Source organism: Entelurus aequoreus, linkage group LG07, assembly GCF_033978785.1.
Source record: "Entelurus aequoreus isolate RoL-2023_Sb linkage group LG07, RoL_Eaeq_v1.1, whole genome shotgun sequence".
NCBI lineage: Eukaryota > Metazoa > Chordata > Actinopteri > Syngnathiformes > Syngnathidae > Entelurus > Entelurus aequoreus.
Window position 1 is genome coordinate 82,834,779 of NC_084737.1, and position 27,258 is coordinate 82,862,036.

General features: G+C 35.4%; 1 protein-coding gene across 2 annotated transcripts in view; it reads right to left on the reverse strand.

The window, feature by feature from the left end:
* plxnb1a (plexin b1a) overlaps positions 1 to 27,258 on the reverse strand; it is a 221,369-nt gene that overhangs the window by 37,757 nt on the left and 156,354 nt on the right. For both annotated transcript variants that reach the window (XM_062054642.1, XM_062054643.1), the window contains 9 exons: positions 24,856 to 25,007; positions 24,687 to 24,792; positions 12,969 to 13,105; positions 11,946 to 12,119; positions 8,281 to 8,503; positions 5,256 to 5,498; positions 3,585 to 3,761; positions 1,714 to 1,862; positions 1,537 to 1,637 (listed from right to left, as the gene is read on the reverse strand). In XM_062054642.1, coding sequence (XP_061910626.1) covers positions 1,537 to 1,637; positions 1,714 to 1,862; positions 3,585 to 3,761; positions 5,256 to 5,498; positions 8,281 to 8,503; positions 11,946 to 12,119; positions 12,969 to 13,105; positions 24,687 to 24,792; positions 24,856 to 25,007 — 1,462 coding nt within the window. The remainder of the gene's footprint in view (positions 1 to 1,536; positions 1,638 to 1,713; positions 1,863 to 3,584; positions 3,762 to 5,255; positions 5,499 to 8,280; positions 8,504 to 11,945; positions 12,120 to 12,968; positions 13,106 to 24,686; positions 24,793 to 24,855; positions 25,008 to 27,258) is intronic.

The window sequence follows — 27,258 nt, forward strand, 5'->3', positions numbered from 1 at the left end:
AAACTTTATGTTTTTTGTGCAAATAATAATTAACTTAGAATTTCATGGCTGCAACACGTGCCAAAGTAGTTGGGAAAGGGCATGTTCACCACTGTGTTGCATGGCCTTTCCTTTTAACAACACTCAGTTTTGGTTTGGGAAGTGAGGAGACACATTTTTGAAGTGGAATTCTTTCCCATTCTTGCTTGATGTACAGCTTAAGTTGTTCAACAGTCCGGGGGTCTCCCTTGTGCTATTGCAGGTGCCACACATTTTCAATGTCTGGACTACAGGCAGGCCAGTCTAGTACCCGCACTCTTTTACTATGAAGCCACGTTGATGTAACACGTGGCTTGGCATTGTCTTGCTGAAATAAGCAGGGGCGTCCATGGTAACGTCTCTTGGATGGCAACATATGTTGCTCCAAAAGCTGTATGTGCCTTTCAGCATTAATGGTGCCTTCACAGATGTGTAAGTTACCCATGTCTTGGGCACTAATACACCCCCATACCATCACACATGCTGCCTTTTACACTTTGCGCCTAGAACAATCCGGATGGTTCTTTTCCTCTTTGGTCCGGAGGACACGACGTCCTCAGTTTCCAAAAACGATTTGAAATGTGGACTCGTCAGACCACAGAACACTTTTCCACTTTGTATCAGTCCATCTTAGATGAGCTCAGGCCCAGCGAAGCCGACGGCGTTTCTGGGTGTTGTTGATAAACGGTTTTCGCCTTGCATAGGAGAGTTTTAACTTGTACTTACAGATGTAGCGACCAACTGTAGTTACTGACAGTGGTTTTCTGAAGTGTTCCTGAGCCCATGCGGTGATATCCTTTACACACAGATGTCGCTTTTTGATCCAAGGTCCGTAATATGCAGTGATTTCTCCACATTCTCTGAACCTTTTGATGATATTACGGAGCGTAGATGGTGAAATCCCTAAATTCCTTGCAATAGCTGCTTGAGAAATGTTGTTCTTAAACTGTTCAACAATTTGCTCAGGCATTTGTTGACAAAGTGGTGACCCTCGCCCCGTCCTTGTTTGTGAATGACTGAGCATTTCATGGAATCTACTTTTATACCCAATCATGGCACCCACCTGTTCCCAATTAGCCTGTTCACCTGTGGGATGTTCCAAATAAGTGTTTGATGAGCATTCCTCAACTTTCTCAGTTTTTTTTGCCACTTGTGCCAGCTTTTTTGAAACATGTTGCAGGCATCACATTCCAAATGAGCTAATATTTGAAAAAAATAACAAGGTTTTCCAGTTGGAACGTTAAGTATCTTGTCTTTGCAGTCTATTTAATTGAATATAAGTTGAAAAGGATCTGCAAATCATTGTATTCTGTTTTTATTTACCATTTACACAACGTGACAACTTCACTGCTTTTAGGTTTTGTAATAAAATCCCAAATTGATTCAATGTTATTGAAATGAATAAGCCTTAAAACGCTGGCACAAATTAATGCACGTTAGTCCACGACAATCCCATTAAAAAGCCCGTTAAATCCTGGATGGACTGGTCTAATGATGTTAGCATGCAAGAACCGCTACCTGTGAACTCCTTCTTGCAGCGGTCTCGCACGCTGGTCTCCAGATTCTCCAGCTGGATCTGCACCTTCTTATAGTCCCTCATGGCCTGTTTGCTCTTCCTCCTGGCAACAAGTAGAGGAGTGAGACGCAGATGGAATAAAAAGGTGTGTGTGATATTCCCCCCCTGCATGTGTTTACCTGTAAATGAGGACTATGATGAGCACGATGAGAGCCACTATGGAGGCTCCCACCCCGACTCCCACCTGAGCCTCCATGGGGAATATGGACAGAGCTTGGCTGTCATACTGAACTCTACCCAGGGAGAAGTTCAAGTTGCCCATTTTCACCTGGGAGAAAAGAACAGGAAGTCTTACACTGCAAAAAGTGAAATCTAAGTATGATGAAATATGTCAAATAAGGCTGATATTTGCTTCTTTTCTGTCTCACTAAGCTGATTTTATGTTAGAGTGTTTTACTTGTTTTAAGGGTTTTGCTCCTAAATGATCTCAGTAAGATATTACAGCTGAGATTTGATGACCTATACGGATGTCCGATAATGGCTTTTTGCCGATATCCGATATTGTCCAACTCTTTAATTACCGATACCGATATCAACCGATATATGCAGTCGTGGAATTAACACATTATTATGCCTACATTGGACAACCAGGTATGGTGAAGATAAGGTACTTTTTAAAAAAAATTGTAAAATAAGATAAATAAATTCAAAACATTTTCTTGAATAAAAAAGAAAGTAAAACAATATAAAAACAGTTACATAGAAACTAGTAATTAATGAACATTTGTAAAATTAACTGTTAAAGGTTAGTACTATTAGTGGACCAGCAGCACGCACAATCATGTGTGCTTACGGACTGTATCCCTTGCAGACTGTATTGATATTTATTGATATATAATGTAGGAAGCAGAATATTAATAACAGAAAGAAACAACCCTTTTGTGTGAATGAGTGTAAATGGGGGAGGGAGGTTTTTTGGCTTGGTGCACTAATTGTAAGTGTATCTTGTGTTTTTTATGTTGATTTAATTAAAAAAAAAAAAAAAAAAAAAAAAAAAAAAACGATACCGATAATTAAAAAAAACGATACCGATAATTTCCAATATTACATTTTAACGCATATATCGGCCGATATTATCGGACTTCTCTAATGAGCTATATTGAGTAAAACATGCTTGAAACTAGAATATCAAGTGTTGCAAAGCTGTGTCATCAACACTCACAAGTAGAAAACTACTTTTTTAAAGTCATCATTTCTTATTTCAAGCATGAAAAAAAAATCATGACTTTGACACAATTGTGTCTCATAATTAAAACAGATGACAGCCAAATGGACTTTGCTGTTTTATTTTCCATGAAACAATAGAAAACAGGTACTCATATAGTAGTACAGTTGGCACAGTACAGTAAACTGACAGTTAATATTTCAACATTAAACATTTGTAACCATTTTGAACAGAAATAGTTCATGCACGTTCAGATACATTCTTCAAAATTACAATTAAAAACATTTTGGCCGGAGGCCGGGCTGTATATATGCGCACTAATTGACTGAAAGAGCACGCACTTGGCGCGATGATGTCATGTTGTCAATGGAAAAATGCATTTTTAGACAATATTATTTGCCTGAGCGGCTAGGAGACCCCGAGAGTAACAAGCGCTTGCCTTGTTGCCTTTCCATTAAGAACAATACATTAGTTTTTAGTGTAAGTAAATGTCATGCCGAGTGCATATCATTATGTCAAGATAATGGCACTAGCATTGACTTCATTTAAGAATATTTTTCAACATATTGAGCAAAAGGGTCTCTTTTTTTTTCCTACCAAGAAAAGTGCACTTATTATTAGTGAGAATATACTTATTTGAAGGTATTTTTGGGGTCATTGAGTTTAGTTAATTTTACTTGTTTTGGAAAGTCTTGACAAGCCACATTTTCTTGTTCTATTGGCAGATAATCTTTGCTTAGTTCAAATAAAAGACCCCTCATTTTTGTAATTTTTTTTTCTTGTTTTTGAACTCTGACTTTTTGCAGTGTAAAATATCCCACTCACAGTGAACTCAGGCAGACCGTCCAGAACATCCTTCTTCTGGCTGGCTGCGACTGACGGCTGTTTGGCCGGCGGTTCACAGTACAAATGGTTGTGGGTCAGGGTCTTCACCGAACACACACCTTCCCCAATCCGAGCCTCCACCTCGTGTTTGTAGATGGCCAGGTCCAGGTTTTCCCCCTAGACGGCACAAATGGACTTAGAACATGACAGAAAAATGACCATTGTTGAACAATAAAGCTTTACAATGGTAATTGGGATTTGTTATATATTGTATATAGCAGGGGTCACCAACGTGGTGCCCGCGGGCACCAGGTAGCCCGTAAGGACCAGATGAGTAGCCCGCTGGCCTGTTCTAAAAATAGCTCAAATAGCAGCACTTACCAGTGAGCTGCCTCTATTTTTTAAATTGTATTTATTTACTAGCAAGCTGGTCTCGCTTTGCCCGACATTTTTAATTCTAAGAGAGACAAAACTCAAATAGAATTTGAAAATCCAAGAAAATATTTGAAAGACTTGGTCTTCACTTGTTTAAATAAATTCATTAATTTTTTTACTTTGCTTCTTATAACTTTCAGAAAAACAATTTTAGAGAAAAAATACAACCTTAAAAATGATTTTAGGATTTTTAAACACATATACCTTTTTACCTTTTAAATTCCTTCCTCTTCTTTCCTGACAATTTAAATCAATGTTCAAGTCAATTTATTTTTTCTATTGTAAAGAATAATAGATATATTTTAATTAATCATTTTAGCTTCTGTTTTTTCGACAAAGAATATTTGTGAAATATTTCTTCAAACTTATTATTATTAAAATTCAAAAAAATTATTATGGCAAATCTAGAAAATCTGTAGAATCAAATTTAAATCTTATTTCAAAGTCTTTTGAATTTGTTTTAAAAAATTTTGTTCTGGAAAATCTAGAAGAAATAATGATTTGTCTTTGTTAGAAATATAGCTTGGTCCAATTTGTTATATATTCTAACAAAGTGCAGATTGGATTTTAACCTATTTAAAACATGTCATCAAAATTCTAAAATTAATCTTAATCAGGAAAAATGACTAATGATGTTCCATAAATTATTTTTTTAATTTTTTCAAAAAGATTCGAATTAGCTAGTTTTTCCTCTTCATTTTTTTGGTTGAATTTTGAATTTTAAAGAGTGGAAATTGAAGATAAACTATGTTTCAAAATGTAATTGTCATTTTTTTTCGTGTTTTCTCCTCTTTTAAACCGTTCAATTAAGTGTAAATATCATTAATTATTAATAATAACATAGAGTTAAAGGTAAATTGAGCAAATTGGCTATTTCTGGCAATTTATTGAAGTGTGTATCAAACTGGTAGCCCTTCACATTAATCACTACCCAAGAAGTAGCTCTTGCTTTCAAAAAGGTTGCTGACCCCTGATGTATATAATAATATATCAGTATATATCATATTATGTATATATAATATGTAAATATTACATATATTTTATATTGCTACGATGGTACATTTTTAGTCTACTTTATACCTGTTTTCTCTTTTTGTGCCCTTGTGTGCAGTATCCTTTCCATCCTTTGTAACTGAGCTACTGTGTGGAACAATTTCCGCTAAAGTTTGTCTAAGTCTAAGTTTTATACAGTGGACCCTGTAAAATAGACTAAATACAAAATGTATGTATGGTCACCTCAACAGAGATGATGCTGCCAGGTTTGTGGTGGTAAGGTTTGTCGGGCTGCTTGCGGTTGAGTATGTAGAGCTTGGGGTTGGCTTCGTAGTTGAAAGCTTCACTGCCCACCGCGTTGAAGTCAAACTGGAGACTGTCCAGCAGGAAATGAACTTTGACCCTGGCTCTCCTGGCGTCCGGACCCACAGCCGGCGTGGGACACAAGATTAGGGAGGAGCTGTTCACTGTGCAGCGAGACTCGTACTGCGTTAAAGATGGAAGGAATGTTCATTTGTTACATGAGGACAATGAAGACGTGTCTCCTTTAGAGATGCCCGTATTGTCCAACACTGCAAAAACTGAAATCTAAGTAAGATGAAATATCTCAAATAAGGCTGATACTTGCTTATTTTCTGTCTGATAAGATCATTCTTCTCACTAAGCAGATTTTATGTTAGAGTGTTTTACTTGTTTTAAAGGCCTACTGAAATGATTTGTTTTTATTCAAACGGGGATAGCAGATCCATTCTATGTGTCATACTTGATCATTTTGCGATATTGCCATATTTTTGCTGAAAGGATTTAGTAGAGAACATCGACGATAAAGTTTTGGTCGCTGCTAAAAAAAGCCTTTCCTGTAGTGGAAGTAGCGTGACGTCACAGGTTGAAAGGCTCCTCACATTTCCACATTGTTTACACCAGCAGCGAGAGAGATTCGGACCGAGAAAGCGACGATTAACCCATTAATTTGAGCCAGGATGAAAGATTCGTGGATGAGGAACGTGAGAGTGAAGGACTAGAGTGCAGTGCAGGACGTATCTTTTTTCGCTCTGACCGTAACTTAGGTACAAGCTGGCTCATTGGATTCCACACTCTCTCCTTTTTCTATTGTGGATCACGGATTTGTATTTGAAACCACCTGGGATACTATATCCTCTTGAAAATGAGAGTCCAGAACGCCAAATGGACATTCACAGTGACTTTTATCTCCACGACAATACATCGGCGAAGCACTTTAGCTACGGAGCTAACGTGATAGCATCGTGCTTAACTGCAGATAGAAACAAAAGAAATAAACCCCTGACTGGAAGGATAGACAGAAGATCAACAATACTATTAAACCGTGGACATGTAACTACACGGTTAATGCTTTCCAGCCTGGCGAAGCTTAACAATGCTGTTGCTAACGACGCCATTGAAGCTAACTTAGCTACGGGACCTCACAGAGCTATGCTGAAAACATTAGCTATCCACCTACGCCAGCCAGCCCTCATCTGCTCATCAACACCCGTGCTCACCTGCGTTCCAGCGATCGACGGAGCGACGAAGGACTTCACCCGATCATCCGTGCGGTCGGCGGCTAGCGTTGGCTAGTGCGTCTGCTATCCAAGTCAAAGTCCTCCTGGTTGTGTTGCTGCAGCCAGCTGCTAATACACCGATCCCACCTACAGCTTTCTTCTTTGCAGTCTCCATTGTTCATTAAACAAATTGCAAAAGATTCACCAACACAGATGTCCAGAATACTGTGGAATTTTGAGATGAAAACAGAGCTTTTTGTATTGGATTCAATGGGGTCCGAATACTTCCGTTTCAACCATTGACGTCACGCGCATACGTCATCATACATAGACCTTTTCAACCGGAAGTTTAGCGGGAATTTTAAAATGTCACTTTATAAGTTAACCCGGCCGTATTGGCATGTGTTGCAATGTTAAGATTTCATCATTGATATATAAACTATCAGACTGCGTGGTCGCTAGTAGTGGCTTTCAGTAGGCCTTTAAGGGTTTTGGTCCTAAATGATGTCAGTAATATATTACAGCTGAGATTTGATGAGCTATATTGAGTAAAACATGCTTGAAACTAGAATATCAAGTGTTGCAAAGCTATGTCATCAACACTCACAAGTATAAAACTACTTTTTTAAAGTCATCATTTCTTATTTCAAGCATGAAAAAAAAAAAAACATGATGCCGAGCGCATATCATGATGTCAAGATAATGGCACTAGCATTTACTTCATTTAAGAATATTTTTCAACGTATTGAGCAAAAAGGTCTCTTTTTTTAATAACAAGAAAAGTGCACTTGTTATTAGTGAGAATATACTTATTTGAAGCTATTTTGGGGTTCATTGAGGTTAGCTAATTTGACTTGTTTTGGAAAGTCTTGACAAGCCGAATTTTCTTGTTCTATTGGCAGATAATTTCAAAAAAATAATTTTTAAAGGATTTTTTTTTTCTTGTTTTTGAACACTGACTTTTTGCAGTGCAACTCTTAATTACCGATTCCGATATCAACCGATACGATACATACAGTGGTGGAATGAACACATTATTATGCCTCATTTTGTTGTGATGCCCCGCTGGATGCATTAAACAATGTAATAAGGTTTTACAAAATAAATCAACTCAAGTTATGGGAAAAAAAAATGGCAACATGGCACTGCCATATTTATTATTGAAGTCACAAAGTGCTTTTTTTTTTTTTTTGAACATGCCTCAAAACAGCAGCTTGGAATTTGGGACATGCTCTCCCTGAGAGAGCATGAGGAGGTTGAGGTGGGCGGCTTTGGGGGGGGTGTATATTGTAGCGTCCCGGAAGAGTTAGTGCTGCAAGGGGTTCTGGGTATTTGTTGTGTTGTGTTTATGTTGTGTCACGGTGCGGATGTTCTCCCGAAATGTGTTTGTCATTCTTGTTTGGTGTGGGTTCACAGTGTGGCGCATATTTGTAGCAGTGTTAAAGTTGTTTATACCTCACCCTCAGTGTGACCTGTATGGCTGTTGACCAAATATGCCTTGCATTCACTTGTGTGTGTGGAAAGCCGTAGATATTATGTGACTGGGCCGGCACGCAAAGGCAGTGCCTTTAAGGTTTATTGGCGCTCTGTACTTCTCCCTACGGCCGTGTACACAGCAGCCTTTTAATAAGTCATAAATTGTACTTTTTGAAACTGATACCGATATTTTTGAAACCGATTTTGATCATTTCTGATATTACGTTTGAAAGCATTTATCGGACATCCCTCGTCTCCTTACTGAAACTGACCTGCTTGACGTGACAGAGTGCACCGTGGGAGCAGTCCACCTCTGGGACCATCCTGCGTTCTCGCTTTAGTGGCTTCTGTTGATGTTGCGCTTCATTCACCCGACGGACGCCCCGCCGCCTCCGCCTGGGAGGAAGGGAATCAGGCGGGCTGAGCGTGACCCGCATTTTGGGTTCTTGGACCACATCCAGGTTTTGACCAGACACTCGGATGATTCTGCCTCCACTGCAGATGGAAAGATAAGGAATGGTAGATGTGATGTGACGTGTTCAACTACGGTGATGTTTTGCTCAATGGTTCCCAGGCACAGCCTTCTGACACACGCATCAAGGTCTGTATTATGTAACATTTTAAAAAACAATGCTCACATTACTACATTAATACTACAAAAAGTATTTCATATTTGTGGGAATTGCAAAGAAACCAAAATAAAACTTGTATTATGATACTAGAAATAATGTTTAAAAAAAAGAAAACTTACGAAGCCCTTAAAGGGACATGGAGGGAAAAAAATGTTTTGCCAGATCTCGCAAAATGTTTTTTTCCTATGTCGGTGAACCGGAAGTGAAACAGACACAGCGATGGAGGAGCCTACCCATCATCCGTGGGAGAAGTTGATTGATTTCTATTTTAGTAATGGCCTAACATATAAAGACATCAAATCGTATTATGGTCCCACAACAGAGCACAGATGATGGGTCGGCTCCCGCATGCTCCCGCTCCTCCGGCACTTTGTCTGTTTCACTTCCGGTTCACCATCAATGTGTCTGTTTTACTTCCGGTTCATGGACACTGAAAAAAACCTTTTACGCGATCTCGCAAAACATCCATGTCCCTTTAGGGCAGGGGTCGGCAACCCGCGGCTCCGGAGCCGCATGCGGCTCTTTGACCACTCTGATGCGGCTCAGCTACATACTTGCCCAGCTACATACTTGCCGACCCCCCCGATTTTCCCAGGAGACTTATGGATCTCAGTGTCTCTCCTAGATGACTCCCAGGGAAAAAATAATCCTATTTAGACCATAAATACTAAATAAAGGGCATGCACTAATTGCACTGCAGTAATTGTCCTACATTGCATTTACATACAGTGTGTCAGCCCAGCCACATGTTGCATGTTGTTATTACTTGCACACACAGGAGACAGCAAAGCATACTTACTCATCAGCCACACAGCTTACACTGACGGTAGCCGTATCAAACAACTTTAACATTGTTACGTTACAAATATGCGCCACACTGTGAACCCACACCAAAAAAGAATGAAAAACACATTTCTGGAGAACATCTGCACTGTAACACAACATAAACACAATACAACCGTTACCCAGAATCCCATGCAGCCCTAACTCTTCCGGTCTAGATTATACACCCCGCTACCACAACCCCCCCACACATCACCCCCCCGCCCCCTCTCCTTGCGTTGGTTGAGCGGAAGAGTTAGTGCTGCATGGGATTCTGGGTATTGGTACCGTCAGTGTAAGATGTGTATTGGTACCGTCAGTGTAAGATGTGTGGCTGCTGACCTCTTACGGAAGAGTTAGTGCTGCATGGAATTCTGGGTATTGGCACCGTCAGTGTAAGATGTGTGGTTGCTGAGGTAGTACGCCTTGCTGCCACTTACGTGAGCAAGCTGAAATCGCATTCTACGTGTGGTCAAGCAGGTACACTGTTAGGCCAGCCTGTAGAGGGCGCCAAATGCAGTGTCATCACGTCTGATATTCGGGAGTCTCCCGGGAAAAATGAGAGGATTGGCAAGTATGTCGCCATCAAGCGTCATTCGTTCAAAACTCGCGGGCTGCACTAACATCAAATGTCCACATTAAGATGCGTGCCGGTGCGTGTGTCGGAGACCCCTGGTTAATATCGCACAAAGCATTTAAGCTCTGTATGCGGTGTTTTTCATTTTAAATTGTAAATTTTTTTTTGTGGCTCCGATCACTTTCTTTGATTTGTGAAACTTGCCAAAATGGCTCTTTGAGTGGTAAAGGTTGCCGACCCCTGCTTTAGGGGCTCCGTGAAAAACAACATAACAATATGAATATTATATATATATATATATATATATATACATATACATATACATATACATACATACATACATACATACATACATATATATATATATATATTATTGTTCATAAAATAAATTTGCTCTGTAACCTAGAAATATATAATTATTCATAGTAAATCATTTGTTTTAACTAGGTATTTGCAATATTTCAAACCTTACAGAATTTAGCAGCAACAAAACTGGAACAAAAAAATTATATTAAAAATATAATCCAATACTACTAGAAATTATGTAACAAAAAAAAAGAAAGTCCGGTTTTTGCCAGATTTTTTGGGTGTAAAACTAACATAAATATGTGAAAAACAAATACATTACTATTAATGAAATTATTTTGCACTGTAACCCATATATAAAAATACACACATATACAGTATACTGTATATATATATATACACACACAAACATATACATATATACACATACATATATACTTATATATACACATATACATATATAAACTGTAACCCATATATACATATATATATATACACATACATATATACATATATATATATATATATACACATATACATATATTTAAATATATAAATATATATACACATAATCATATACATATATTTAATACATAAATATACATACACATATATATATACATAAATATATATATATATATATATATATATACAGTATACATACAGTATATATATAATATATACATTATATACATACATATATATATATATATACATATATATATATATATATATATATATATATATATATATATATATATATATATATATATATATATATATATATATATATATACATACATACATACATACATACATACATACATACATACATACATACATACATACATACATACATACATACATACATACATATATATATATATATATATATATATATATATATATATATATATATATATATATATATATATATATATATATATATATATATATATATATGTATATATATATTAAATAATTTATTTCATATTGCAACTAGGTATTTGCAAAATTTCAAAACCTGCAGATTGAGGCAGCAAAATAAACAAATTAAATAGCTGTGGTCACTATTTTTATTAAAATTATCCATGCATTATTGTGTTTGTATATTTTACAAAAAGATCCAAGAAATAATATGAAAAATATTATCACTTTTATTGTTGCTGATTATTTAAATTTACATTGTTATCAAGTTATATACAAAATATTTCAATATTCAACCGATTTTATGAGCCGTAAATAATTGAATTCAAATTTAAGCTGAAATGTATCCCTATAATATAATTTAATATTAATAATGGTAATCACAATTAGTAACATTAGTAATATTGAGGATAATGATGAGAATAATTATTATCATGATTACCCTTATTATTGTCATGATCATTATTATCAATATTGTTATTATTATTAGTAGTAGTAGTTGTAGTGGAATTAGTATTAAATCATCAATGTATCATGCATCATACTTGTATTAAGTCAGTGTTATATCAATATGATGTACCAAATATACTACTAGTTTATTATTGTCTGAAATACCACATCTTTAAAATAAAAGAATAGTACTAGCTTTAAAAATAACTGAATTTAAAGTCACCTGAGAAAGCTTCTGGGTGGTGCAGCCGATGTAATGTTAGGGTTCGGGGTGTAATGATACACCACACCCTGCAGATGGCGCTCAGCCCCTCCAAACCGCACTGTGATGCCATGTCCTCCTGTCCTGTTGCTGCCCCTGGTCTGGCAGCAGATCTGATCCTCGTCCATGTTGAGCCTGAACAACGAGAGCACACATCTTACACATGGAACCAAGCGGATCTCTTTGATATCGCGACACTTACACCAGACATGGAACCAAGCGGATCTCTTTGATATCGCGACACTTACACCAGACATGGAACCAAGCGGATCTCTTTGATATCGCGACACTTACACCAGACATGGAACCAAGCGGATCTCTTTGATATCGCGACACTTACACCAGACATGGAACCAAACGGATCTCTTTGATATCGCGACACTTACACCATACATGGAACCAAGCGGATCTCTTTGATATCGCGACACTTACACCATACATGGAACCAAACGGATCTCTTTGATATCGCGACACTTACACCATACATGGAACCAAGCGGATCTCTTTGATATCGCGACACTTACACCATACATGGAACCAAGCGGATCTCTTTGATATCGCGACACTTACACCAGACATGGAACCAAGCGGATCTCTTTGATATCGCGACACTTACACCAGACATGGAACCAAACGGATCTCTTTGATATCGCGACACTTACACCATACATGGAACCAAGCGGATCTCTTTGATATCGCGACACTTACACCATACATGGAACCAAACGGATCTCTTTGATATCGCGACACTTACACCATACATGGAACCAAGCGGATCTCTTTGATATCGCGACACTTACACCATACATGGAACCAAGCGGATCTCTTTGATATTGCGACACTTACACCATACATGGAACCAAACGGATCTCTTTGATATCGCGACACTTACACCATACATGGAACCAAGCGGATCTCTTTGATATCGCGACACTTACACCATACATGGAACCAAACGGATCTCTTTGATATCGCGACACTTACACCATACATGGAACTCCTCCGATGAGGACGCTGACGTCACTCGGGTGGCCCGTTTGGAGGCCGCGACCTTTGATGGTGACGGACGAGCCCCCCGCCTTGGGACCTCTCTGGGGAGAGACGCCGCTCAGTGTGGGATCCTGGTAATAAAAAAAATTAAAAAAAAGGACAGAGTGATAAAAATAAACCAGGAGAGCGTTTCTAAATACGTGATGAATAATTCACTAACATGATTTATTGGTGAAGTAAAAAGGATTGTGGGAAACAGTGAAGGGTTGTTTCACAGCCTGTAAACCATTCACTTCATTCTCACTTTGTGCTAATTCATTAAAAAGCTGATGTCATTTTACTGTAAATCAAATTAAGATCTTTTTTTTTTTATTGTATTTATTTTTCGTCCTGTCCCGCCACTCAGGCAAATCATATAGTAGATGTAGACGCCCGTATCGGCTGTACAGATTGACTTTACAAAATAAAAGTCTGGGATACTTCTCTTTTTGCCTTATTTGTATTTGACTTGTATTTATATTATTATTTGGTGCAGCCGGGCCGGAGCAGGTGGGGATGGAAAGAGGAAAAAAGAAAGACAGAGGGGGGAATTGTGGGGACAAGAGGGGGATAAAGACAGAGAGACAAAAAACAACAATAACAACAACAACAAACATAACAACAGAACAGCATTCAGTGTTTCCCATAAACTGCCAAAATACCTGTGGCGGTGGGGGCGTGGCTATGGGCGTGGTCACCATGACATCATCGAGTAATTTGCATAATTTACTACAATGATATGATTTTCTCTAAAAAGGCTCAAAAAATGTATACTTACTAATTAATAATAACAGTTTTGTTTTAAACGTCCATCCATCCATCCATTTTACAATATAATTACAACACTTTATGTACATATTTGAACAATAAGTTATTCACTGAAATATATTTATTAATTGTGGTTCTTACAAAAAAATATATCTTATAAAAATATAAAAGCTAAAATGTCTCTTAAAGCTCTGCCCCTTTATTTAGTGCATACTAAATAATTTAACTTTAGCCTACTACTACAACCATATTATTTACCAGCAACATAAAGTGAAACAGAGGCAGAGGTGTCCTGCCACAGTCAGTAACAAATAAACAGAAAACAGTCGTGGTCAAATACAAATAAGGCAACAAGAGAAGTATCCTACACTTCTCTTTTGTAAAGTAAATCTGAACAGCCTATATGGGCATCTACATCAACTATATGATTTGCCTGAGAAGCTGGACAGGACAACAACAACAACAAAAAATTATTATTATTATTATTATTTATTTATTTATTTTTTAATTTGTGGCGGACGTAATTCTTTCGTGGCGGGCCGCCACAAATAAATGAATGTGTGGGAAACACTGGCATCAGCAAATAGGATATGTACAAATATGACGGTAAAAGTGATAGCAAAGAAGCAGTTAGTGAAATAAATAATACAGAAATGACAATGTGCATTATTACACAACAATTGGAGCAATACAAATACCAATGCAAATATCACGATTGATAATGAACAATACCAATAATTGACCTCTATTATCAACAATACAGTTGTTCAAATGCAACAATACATATACGTAATGATTAGCATTACAATGAGCATTATGTTATTAAATTAAATGATGCACAATATTACCCCACAAATGGAGCAATACAAATACCAATAAAAATATCACGATTGATAATTAATGATGATAATAATTAACTCTTTAAACTGCTGCTGTGACCCAATGTCACCTCCATGTTGACTGTGAATCAGAATGTGCAATAATGTTATGTTACTCACTGTGCCTTGCATATATAACTTATACTTTGTTGTATACCTTATTTTAAACTGCTAAACTGTATTTTTATTTATTTATTTTAGCTAAGTACCATGTGACTTGTTGGAAGGGTGGACTAGCAAAGTAGGATTTTCATTGTACGGCAAACTGTCTGTTTAACTGTGCATATGACAATAAACAATTAGGCATGTCCGATATTGGCTTTTTGCCGATATCCCATATTCCGATATCGTCCAACTCTTAATTACCGATACCGATATCAACCTATACCGCTATAAATACAGTCGTGGAATTAAAAAATTATTATGCCTAATTTGGACAACCAGGTATGGTGAAGATAAGGTCCTTTTTTTAAAAATTCATAAAATAAAATAAAATAAATAAATTACAAAAAATTTCTTGAATAAAAAAGAAAGTAAAACAATATAAAACAGTTACATAGAAACTAGTAATTAATGAAAATGAGTAAAATGAAGTGTTAAAGGTTAGTACTATTAGTGGAGCAGCAGCACGCACAATCATGTGTGCTTACGGACTGTATCCCTTGCAGACTGTATTGATATATATTGATATATAATGTAGGAAGCAGAATATTAATAACAGAAAGAAACAACCCTTTTGTGTGAATGAGTGTAAATGGGAGAGGGAGGTTTTTTGTGTTGGTGCACTAATTGTAAGTGTATCTTGTGTTTTTTATGTGGATTTAATTTTTAAAAAAAAACAAAAAAAAACAAAACGATACCGATAATAAAAAAACGATACCGATAATTTCCGATATTACATTTTAAAGCATTTATCGGCCGATAATATAAACAATAAACAATCTAGAATCTTGAATCTCTATGATCAACTTAAAATACAAAAGAAAGCAGATAAATGGAGGGGAAGAAGGAGAAGCAAACTGCATTAACCTTGTAGATTGTTATAGTAACAATAGGTTAAGCTTTGTCAGTGTGCCATGTGTTACCCAGTTTACCCTAGGGCAACAACGTTAATATATGTTTGATGCAACGTGATTATATGCATGAGTGTATGTATGTATATGTGCTTGCATACACTATATGTATGTATGTATGTATATGTGCTTGCATACACTATATGTATGTATGTATGTATATGTGCTCGCATACACTATATGTATGTATGTATGTATATGTGCTTGCATACACTATATGTATGTATGTATGTATATGTGCTTGCATACACTATATGTATGTATGTATGTATATGTGCTTGCATACACTATATGTATGTATGTATGTATGTGTGCTTGAATACACTATATGTATGTATGTATGTATATGTGCTTGCATACACTATATGTATGTATGTATGTATGTATATGTGCTTGCATACACTATATGTATGTATGTATGTATATGTGCTTGCATACACTATATGTATGTATGTATGTATGTATATGTGCTTGCATACACTATATGTATGTATGTATGTATATGTGCTTGCATACACTATATGTATGTATGTATGTATATGTGCTTGCATACACTATATGTATGTATGTATGTATGTGTGCTTGCATACACTATATGTATGTATGTATGTATATGTGCTTGCATACACTATATGTATGTATGTATGTATATGTGCTTGCATACACTATATGTATGTATGTATGTATGTATGTATATGTGCTTGCATACACTATATGTATGTATATGTGCTTGCATACACTATATGTATGTATGTATGTATGTATATGTGCTTGCATACACTATATGTATGTATGTATGTATGTATATGTGCTTGCATACACTATATGTATGTATGTATGTATATGTGCTTGCATACACTATATGTATGTATGTATGTATGTATATGTGCTTGCATACACTATATGTATGTATGTATGTATATGTGCTTGCATACACTATATGTATGTATGTATGTATATGTGCTTGCATACACTATATGTATGTATGTATGTATGTATATGTGCTTGCATACACTATATGTATGTATGTATGTATATGTGCTTGCATACACTATATGTATGTATGTATGTATATGTGCTTGCATACACTATATGTATGTATGTATGTATATGTGCTTGCATACACTATATGGCCAAAAGTATTTGGACACTCATCCAAATGATGACAATCAGGTGTCCTAATCACTTGGCCCGGTGTATCAAATCAAGCACTTAGGCAAGGAGACTGTTTCTACAAACATTTGTGAAAGAATGGGCCGCTCTCAGTGATTTCCAGCGTGGAACTGTCATAGGACAAATCCACTTGTGAAATGTCCTCGCTCCTAAATATTCCAAAGTCAACTTTGTTATAAGAAAAGTGAAGAGTTTGGGAACAACAGCAACTCAGCCACCAAGTGGTAGGACCACGTAAACTGACAGAGAGGGGTCCGCGGATGACTTTCTGCACAGTCAGTGGCTACAGAGCTCCAAACTTCATGTGACCTTCCAATTAGCTCACGTACAGTACGCAGAGAGCTTCATGGAATGGCTTTCCATGGCCGAGCAGCTGCATCTAAGCCATACATCACCAAGTCCAATGCAAAGCGTGGGATGCAGTGGTGTAAAGCAGTGGTCCCCAACCACCGGGCCACCGATTGGTACCGGGCCGCGCAAGAAATGTATTTTAAAAAAAATAAATAAAAAAAAAATAAAATAATAATAATAATAATAATTAAATCAACATAAAAAACACAATATATACATTATATATCAATATAGATCAATACAGTCTGCAGGGATACAGTCCGTAAGCACACATGATTGTATTTCTTTATGGGAAAAAAAAAATAAAACAAAAAAAAATCCCCCCCCCCCAATTCCATGGGATGGCACTTTAAGTTCATATGTGAGTCAAGGCAGGTGGCCAAATACTTTTGGCAATAAAGTGTACGTGCTGTACATAAGAACATCTTTTTGATTACATTACACATTGAAAATAGCGACTTGTAAAAGAGTGGCTTTGAAATGAGATCAGAGCAGTGGCAGAGTTTTCCCAGCTCAGTCTTGAAAAAGAGACAAAAACCGAGGGAATGCTTCGGCGGCGAGCCTTGAGACCATCTGGCCTGCGCCCAAGAAGGCCTTCTTTGTTTTGCTACATGTATCTGAACCGGGCTCCAGAGACCAAAAGAACCGCCGCCTGTGAACTCAGCATCAAGAAAATCTTGAAAGAAATAAAACCGTGCCTTTGTTTTGCAAAACGGTTATTGTCCAAAATCCTAATAGAATCACATCCAATTTCAATGTACCTTTTATTGATGTTGTAACAATGACACGTGTCCTTACCAGCTGTTCAGGGGCACTTAACGTGAGAAAAAGCTATAACGGCCCTTAGTTTTTTGCAGGAAGAGGCAGTCATTTTCTGAATTGAAAGGTGGACAACATTTGGCACTTCTTTTATAGTTGTGGGTCTAAAAAGACTGTCATGTACAGCAGTGGTCCCCAACCACCGGTCCGCGGCCCGGTACCGGTCCGCAGACCGATTGGTACCGGGCCGCGCAAATAATTAAATTTAAAAAAAAAAAAAATTTTTTTTTTTTTTTTTTTTTTTTTAAATTAAATCAACATAAAAAACACAATATATACATTATATATCAATATAGATAAATACAGTCTGCAGGGATACAGTCCGTAAGCACACATGATTGTATTTCTTTATGAAAGGAAAAAAAACAAAAAAAAACGTTAAAAAAAAACTCCCCCGCACCCCCCGGTCCGTGGGACAAATTTTCAAGCATTGACTGGTCCCCAGCTACAAAAAGGTTGGGGACCACTGATGTACAGTACAGGGCAATCACTTACTGCAGGGGTGTCCAAACTTTTTCCACTGAGGGCCACACATGGAAACATTTAAGCATACAGGGGCCATTTTGATATTTTCCATTTTCAAACCATAACAAAATATATAGATTTTTTTTTTTTAACCTTTAATGCTCCCAGGGACCAGTCAAGGGTCTCAGTCATTAAAATGTTAAAAATAAGTCAAATTATTATTTTTATTTTTTTACAGTATATCTCTATATCAACTTCAGGTTGATATCAAGTAAAAAAAAAAACAGGTTTTATGGCTTTTCTGTCAAAGACAACTTTGTTTTTTATAGTAAAACTGAAATATGCAGTATTTAGTAATTAGAGCCCTAAAAGATGAATAATGCAGGACACCATTGATTTGAATTCTTTCATATTTTTGAGTAATCACAGTGAAAAGTTAAATAAAATCCCACTAAATATATTTGGGATCCAAAAGGTCTCCCACTCATAAAGTGATGCATTTTTATTAGTTGTTTTTTTTTACTTTCAACACTTAAATTACGAGATCAACTTCAGATATATCTGTCCATTTTACGTTTGAACAATTATTTTGTTTGTTTTTATGCTCTTTTGTCAAAAAAAATGTTGATGTTTTTATATGGCAACTACACAATATATGCAATATTTTTTCCACATAAAACATTTTAAAGTGACATTTTTGAAGTAATAATTCATCGTAACATGGATTTTTTGTCTTTTTTTTTTTTTTTTCTCGAGCAATGGCAAAAAAAATAAAACTAAACAAAGACCAAAGAAAACAAAACAGCCTGCATGGCAGCTTTGTGTCAACATTGCAACGTTTTTTCGTTAGATTTCACCTCATTCCACTTTTTTAAAATGTTTATTTTTTATTTTTGCAATACTATCAATTTTGCAATTTTTGCAGAATGTGTGGGGGGCCGGTAAACGATTAGCTGCGGGCCGCAAATGGCCCCCGGGCCACACTTTGGACACCTCTGACTTACTGGAATCAACTTCCACAATATCTGCACTGCAAAAAGTGAAATCTAAGTAAGATGAAATATCTCAAATAAGGCTGATATTTGCTTATATTTTGTGTGATGAGATAATTCTTATCACTAAGCAGATTTTATGTTAAAGTGTTTTACTTGTTTTAAGGGTTTTGGTCCTAAATGATCTCAGTGAGATATTACAGCTGAGATTTGATGAGCTATAACAGGGGTCAGCAACCTTTTTGAAAGCAAGAGCTACTTCTTGGGTAGTGATTAATGCGAAGGGCTACCAGTTTGATAAACACTTAAATAAATTGCCAAACATAGCCAATTTGCTCAATTTACCTTTAACTCTATGTTATTATTAATAATTAATGATATTTACACTTAATTGAACGGTTTAAAAGAGGAGAAAACACGAAAAAAATGACAATTAAATTTTGAAACATAGTTTATCTTCAATTTTGACTCTTTAAAATTCAAAATTCAACTGAAAAAAAGAAGAGAAAAACTAGTTAATTCGAATCTTTTTGAAAAAATTAAAAAAAATAATTTATGGAACATCATTAGCAATTTTTCCTGATTAAGATTAATTTTAGAATTTTGATGACATGTTTTAAATAGGTTAAAATCCAATCTGCACTTTGTTAGAATATATAACAAATTGGACCAAGCTATATTTCTAACAAAGACAAATCATTATTTCTTCTAGATTTTCCAGAACAACAATTTTAAAAGAAATTCAAAAGACTTTGAAATAAGATTTAAATTTGATTCTACAGATTTTCTAGATTTGCCAGAATAATTTTTTTGAATTTGAATCATAATAAGTTTGAAGAAATATTTCACAAATATTCTTTGTCGAAAAAACAGAAGCTAAAATGAAAAATTAAATTAAAATGTATTTATTATTCTTTACAATAAAAAAAAAAAAGTACTTGAACATTGATTTAAATTGTCAGGAAAGAAGAGGAAAGAATTTAAAAGTTAAAAAGGTATATGTGTTTAAAAATCCTAAAATCATTTTTAAGGTTATATTTTTTCTCTAAAATTGTCTTTCTAAAAGTTATAAGAAGCAAAGTAAAAAAATAAATGAATTTATTTAAACAAGTTAAGACCAAGTCTTTCAAATATTTTCTTGGATTTTCAAATTCTATTTGAGTTTTGTCTCTCTTAGAATTAAAAATGTCGAGCAAAGCGAGACCAGCTTGCTAGTAAATAAATACAATTTAAAAAATAGAGGCAGCTCACTGGTAAGTGCTGCTATTTGAGCTATTTTTAGAACAGGCCAGCGGGCTACTCATCTGGTCCTTACGGGCTACCTGGTGCCCGCGGGCACCGCGTTGGTGACCCCTGACCGATATTGAGTAAAACATGCTTGAAACTAGAATATCAACTGTTGCAAAGCTGTGTCATCAACACTCACCAGTAGGGATGTCCGATAATGGCTTTTTGCCGATATCCAATGTTCCGATATTGTCCAACTCTTTAATTACCGATACCGATATCAACCGATGCCGATATCAACCGATACTGATATATACAGTCATGGAATTAACATGCCTAATTTGGACAACCAGGTATGGTGAAGATAAGGTCCTTTTTTAAATATTAATAAAATAAAATAAGATAAATAAATTAAAAACATTTTCTTGAATAAAAAAGAAAGTAAAACAATATAAAAACAGTTACATAGAAACTAGTAATGAATGAAAATGAGTAAAATGAAGTGTTAAAGGTTAGTACTATTAGTGGAGCAGCAACACGCACAATCATGTGTGCTTACGGCAGGGGTGTCCAAAGTGCGGCCCGAGGGCCATTTGCGGCCCGCAGTTAATTGTTTACCGGCCCGCCACAAATTCTGCAAAAATTGCAAAATTGATAGTATTGCAAAAATAAAAATAAACATTTAAAAAAGTGTAATGAGGTGAAATCTAACGAGAAAAATGTGCAATGTTGACACAAAAGCTGCCATGCAGGCTGTTTTTTTTTCTTTTGTCTTTCTTTATTTTTCTTTTTTTTGCCATTGCTACAAAAAAAAAAGACAAAAAAATCTATGTTATTATGAATTATTGACCTATTCAAGGCTCCAATTACTTCAAAAATGTCACTTTAAAATGTTTTATGTGGAAAAAATATTGCATGTATTGTGTGGTTGCCATATAAAAACATCAAAGATTTCTTTGACAAAAGAGCATAAAAACAAACAAAATAATAGTTCATACGTAAAATGGACAGATATATCTGAAGTTAATCTCGTAACTTAAGTGTTGAAAGTTAAAAAAACCTAACAAAAATGTGTCAGTTTATGAGTGGGGGACCTTTTGGATCCCAAATATATTTAGTGGGATTTTATTAATATTTTTACTGATTTCTCAAAAATATTAAAGGATTAAAATCAATGGTGTCCTGCATTATTGATCTTTTAGGGCTCTAATTACTAAATACTGCATATTTCAGTTTTACTATAAAAAAACAAAGTTGTCTTTGACAGAAAAGGCTTTTTTTTTAATTACTTTTCATCAACCTGAAGTTGATATAGAGATTTACTGTAAGCGTTAAATAAAAAATAATGATAATAATTTGACTTATTTTTAACGTTTTAATGACTGAGAACCTTTATGGTCCCCGGGAGTCCTAAAGGTTAAAAAAATATATATATATTTTGTTATGGTTTGAAAATGAAAAATATCAAAATAGCCCCCGCATGCTTACATTTTTCCGTGTGCGGCCCTCAGTGGAAAAAGTTTGGACACCCCTGGCTTACGGACTGTATCCCTTGCAGACTGTATTGATACATAATGTAGGAAGCAGAATATTAATAACAGAAAGAAACAACCCTTTTGTGTGAATGAGTGTGAATGGGGGAGGGAGGTTTTTTGGCTTGGTGCACTAATTGTAAGTGTATCTTGTGTTTTTTATGTGGATTTAATACAAATTTAAAAAAATAAAAAAACGATACCGATAATAAAAAAAACAGATACCGATAATTTCCGATATTACATTTTAAAGCATTTATCGACATCTCTAATCAGAAGTATAAAACTACTTTTTTAAAGTAATCATTTCCTTCTTCAAGCATGAAAAAAAATCATGATGCCGAGCGCATATCATTATGTGAAGATAATGGCACCAGCATTTACTTATTTAAGAATATTTTTCAACATATTGAGCAAAAAGGTCTCTTTATTTTTTCTACCAAGAAAAGTGCACTTGTTATTAGTGAGAATATACTTATTTTAAGCTATTTTTGGGTTCATTGAGGTGAGCTAATTTGACTTGTTTTGGAAAGTCTTGACAAGCCACATTTTATTGTTCTATTGGCAGATCATTTGGCTTAGTTCAAATAAAATACCCCTCATTTTTCTATTTTTGTTGTTGTTTTTGAACACTGACTTTTTGCAGTGTGGTATCAATCACCAGCAGAGTGGCTTTCAGAATAGACTGAGAGGAGAAGTATTGCGGAAAGAGATTATTCTAGATCAGTGGTTCTCAAATGGGGGTACGCGCACCCCTGGGGGTACTTGAAGGTATGCCAAGGGGTACGTGAGATGTTTTAAAAATGTCTGTCAAAAAGAACAGTGAAAAGAAATGCAACAATGCAATATTCAGTGTTGACAGCTAGATTTGTTGTGGACATGTTCCATAAATATTGATGTTAAAGATTTCTTTTTTTGTGAAGAAATGTTTAGAATGAAGTTCATGAATCCCCAAAGAGGGCACTTTAAGTTGATAATTACTTCTATGTGTAGAAATATTTATTTATAATTGAATCACTTGTTTATTTCTCAACAAGTTTTTAGTTATTTTTATATCTTTTTTCCGAATAGTTCAAGAAAGACCACAACAAATGAGCAATATATTGCAGTGTAATACAATTTAATCAATGAGAAACTGATGACATAGTGCTGTATTTTACTTCTTTATCAAAAATGCTTTGCTCTGATTAGGAGGTACTTGAATTAACAAAATGTTCACAGGGGGTACATGACTGAAAAAAGGTTGAGAACCACTGCTCTAGATCGTACCTAATGTCGTGACTGGTTCATTTGTCTTCTTTTGACTTCTTTTTTGCTTAAATTCATTCTTGTTTCTGGTTATCGTTTTTATATTGATATCATCTTGATTTTGGATGTACTTAATGCCATTTTTTATTCATTATGGTACTTTTTTGTCACTTAGAATATTGTTTGTCTTTGGTACACTAATGTGTATATTGTAGGCCAGGCTCAGTGTGACCTGTATGGCTGTTGACCGAGTATGCTTGCATTCACTTGTGTATGTGTGAAAAGCCGTAGATATTATGTGATTGGACCGGCATGCAAAGGAAGTGCCTTTAAGGTTTGTTGGCGCTCTGAAATTCTCCCTACGGCCGTGTACACAGCTGCGTTTTAAAAAGTCATACATTTTACTTTTTGAAACCGATACCATTTTTTTGTGGTCCCCTTTATTTAGAAAAGTATCGAAATACATTTTGGTACCGGTACCAAATTTGGTATCGGGACAACCCCACAGTGTATATAAGTGGATAAAGTGCAAAATAGCGCTTCTTGGAGATTAGCATTAAAGCTACAGACACACAATACACTGTTGTGGGACCTCGGAGATGTATTTGAAACTGTTGACACATCGTATAGCAGTGGTCCCCAACCACCGGGCCGCGGACCGATTGGTATCGTGCCGCACAAGAAATTAAAAAAAAAAAAAAAAAATTAATCAACATAAAAAACACAATATATACATTATATATCAATATAGATCAATACAGTCCGTAAGCACACATGATTGTATTTATTTATGGAAAAAAAAATAATAATATATATATACATATATATATACATATATATATATACATATACATATACATATACATATATATATATATATATATATATATATATATATATATATATATATATATATGTATATATATATATACATATATATATACATATACATATACATATATATATATATATATATATATATATATATATATATATATATATATATATATATATATATATATATATTTTTTAATTTTCACCAAAACCCCCCCCGGTCCGTGGGACAAATTTTCAAGCGTTGACCGGTCCGCAGCTACAAAAAGGTTGGGGACCACTGATCTATACAGACTCCAATTTGAGCGTTCACCTGAAAGTTGAAGGTCTGAGCAGACAGTCCAAGTCCTCCTCCCCTCACTTTGACCGAGGCCTGGCCGCTCTTCTGTCCATTGCTGCTGGTGGTCTCACACACGATCCTGCACAGCGGACTTGTGTAGACACCAGCTTTTCAACGCAACTCCATGCTGCGGGCGACTTACCTGGAGGAGACTTCGTATCTGCTTTGGATCACGCTGCAGGGAACCCCGGCAACCGTGACCGAGTTCTGGATGTCTTCAGCCCTCTGGCCGAGATTAGAGCCTGAAATGGTCACCAGGGTGCCTCCCTCGATAGGGCCCGACACAGGATCCAACTGTAACGTCAGACAAAAGGTAAGAAATTCTCCAAGTATTTTCAGTTAAAGTACCAATGATTGTCACACACACACACAAGTGGGGCGAAATTATTCTCTGCATTTGACCCATCACTACAGATGTCCGATATTATCGGCCGATAAATGCGTTAAAATGTAATATCGGAAATTATCGGTATCGTTTTTTTTATTATCGGTATTGTTTTTTTTTTGTTTATTTTATTTTTTTATTAAATCAACATAAAAAACACAAGCTACACTTACAATTAGTGCACCAACCCAAAAAACTCATTCACACAAAAGGGTTGTTTCTTTCTGTTATTAATATTCTGCTTCCTACATTATATATCAATATATATCAATACAGTCTGCAAGGGATACAGTCCGTAAGCACACATGATTGTGCTGCTCCACTAATAGTACTAACCTTTAACAGTTCATTTGACTCATTTTCATTCATTACTAGTTTCTATGTAACTTTTTTATATTGTTTTGCTTTCTTTTTTATTCAAGAAAGTGTTTTTAATATATTTATCTTATTTTATTTTATATATTTTTTTAAAAAGGACCTTATCTTCACCATACCTGGTTGTCCAAATTAGGGATAATAATGTGTTAATTCCACGACTGTATATATCGGTATCGGTTGATATCGGTATCGGTAATTAAAGAGTTGGACAATATCGGAATATCGGCAAAAAGCCATATCGGACATCCCTAGTATATACAGTAGGACACTAAAACATTAAAAAAAAACACAAAAAAAAACATTGAAACAAGATTTTACAGTTAAATAAAAATAAACTGTTGCTCTGTTGCTTGAATTTTAGCGCTAAAAACAGTGGTATTGTTTTTCCATTCCATTTCATTTATTACATTTTTTATATGCTGTAAAAAAAAACACTGCTTTTACTGTAAAATTCTAGTGACTGAGCTGCCAGTTTTTGAAGTAAAATTTAAATATTTTTTTGCAGCTTATGTAAAAAAAATATATTGATAATGTATTATATATATACATGTGTATTCACATATTACTCATTGTTAAAATCGGCCCTCTGAAGGCAACCATAACTGCGATGATGATTTGTATGTTGTATGTATTTTATGTATTTGTACCTTGTTTTACTGTTGTACCTTGTTTTTACTGTTGTACCTTGTTTTTACTGTTGTACCTCGTTTTCACTGTTGTACCTCGTTTTCACTGTTGTACCTTGTTTTACTGTTGTACCATGTTTTCACTGTTGAACCTTGTTTTTACTGTTGTACCTCGTTTTCACTGTTGTACCTTGTTTTACTGTTGTACCGTGTTTTCACTGTTGAACCTTGTTTTTACTGTTGTACCTCGTTTTCACTGTTGTACCTCGTTTTTATTGTTGAACCTTGTTTTTACTGTTGTACCTCGTTTTTACTGTTGTACCTCGTTTTTACTGTTGTACCTCATTTTTATTGTTGAACCTCGTTTTTACTGTTGTACCTCGTTTTCAGTGTTGTACCTTGTTTTTACTGTTGTACCTCATTTTCACTGTTGTACCTTGTTTTTACTGTTGTACCTCGTTTTCACTGTTGTACCTTGTTTTTACTGTTGTACCTCGTTTTCACTGTTGTACCTTGTTTTTACTGTTGTACCTCGTTTTCACTGTTGAACATTGTTTTCACTGTTGTACCTCGTTTTCACTGTTGTACCTCGTTTTTACTGTTGTACCTCGTTTTCACTGTTGTACCTCGTTTTTACTGTTGTACCTCGTTTTCAGTGTTGTACCTTGTTTTTACTGTTGTACCTCTTTTTCACTGTTGTACCTTGTTTTTACTGTTGTACCTCGTTTTCACTGTTGAACATTGTTTTTACTGTTGTACCTCTTTTTCACTGTTGTACCTCGTTTTCACTGTTGTACCTTGTTTTTACTGTTGTACCTCGTTTTTACTGTTGTACCTTGTTTTCACTGTTGTACCTCGTTTTCACTGTTGTACCTCGTTTTTATTGTTGAACCTTGTTTTTAATGACTACTGCTGCAAATTAAATTGCCCCTCGGGGACAATAAATATTTCCTAAGTCTAAGTCTAAGTCTAAGATGTGGCCCTCAATGAAAACCAGTTTGACATCCCAGATACAACAATTGTCATCCATGTTTTTTTTGCAGCATAAGCATGCAAATTGTAAAAAAGTAAATGATATGGTTATGTCAATAATGTTATATTTCTTCATACTGTGCCTAAAATGTCCAAAAAAGATCTATTTAAAAAAAAAATCCTT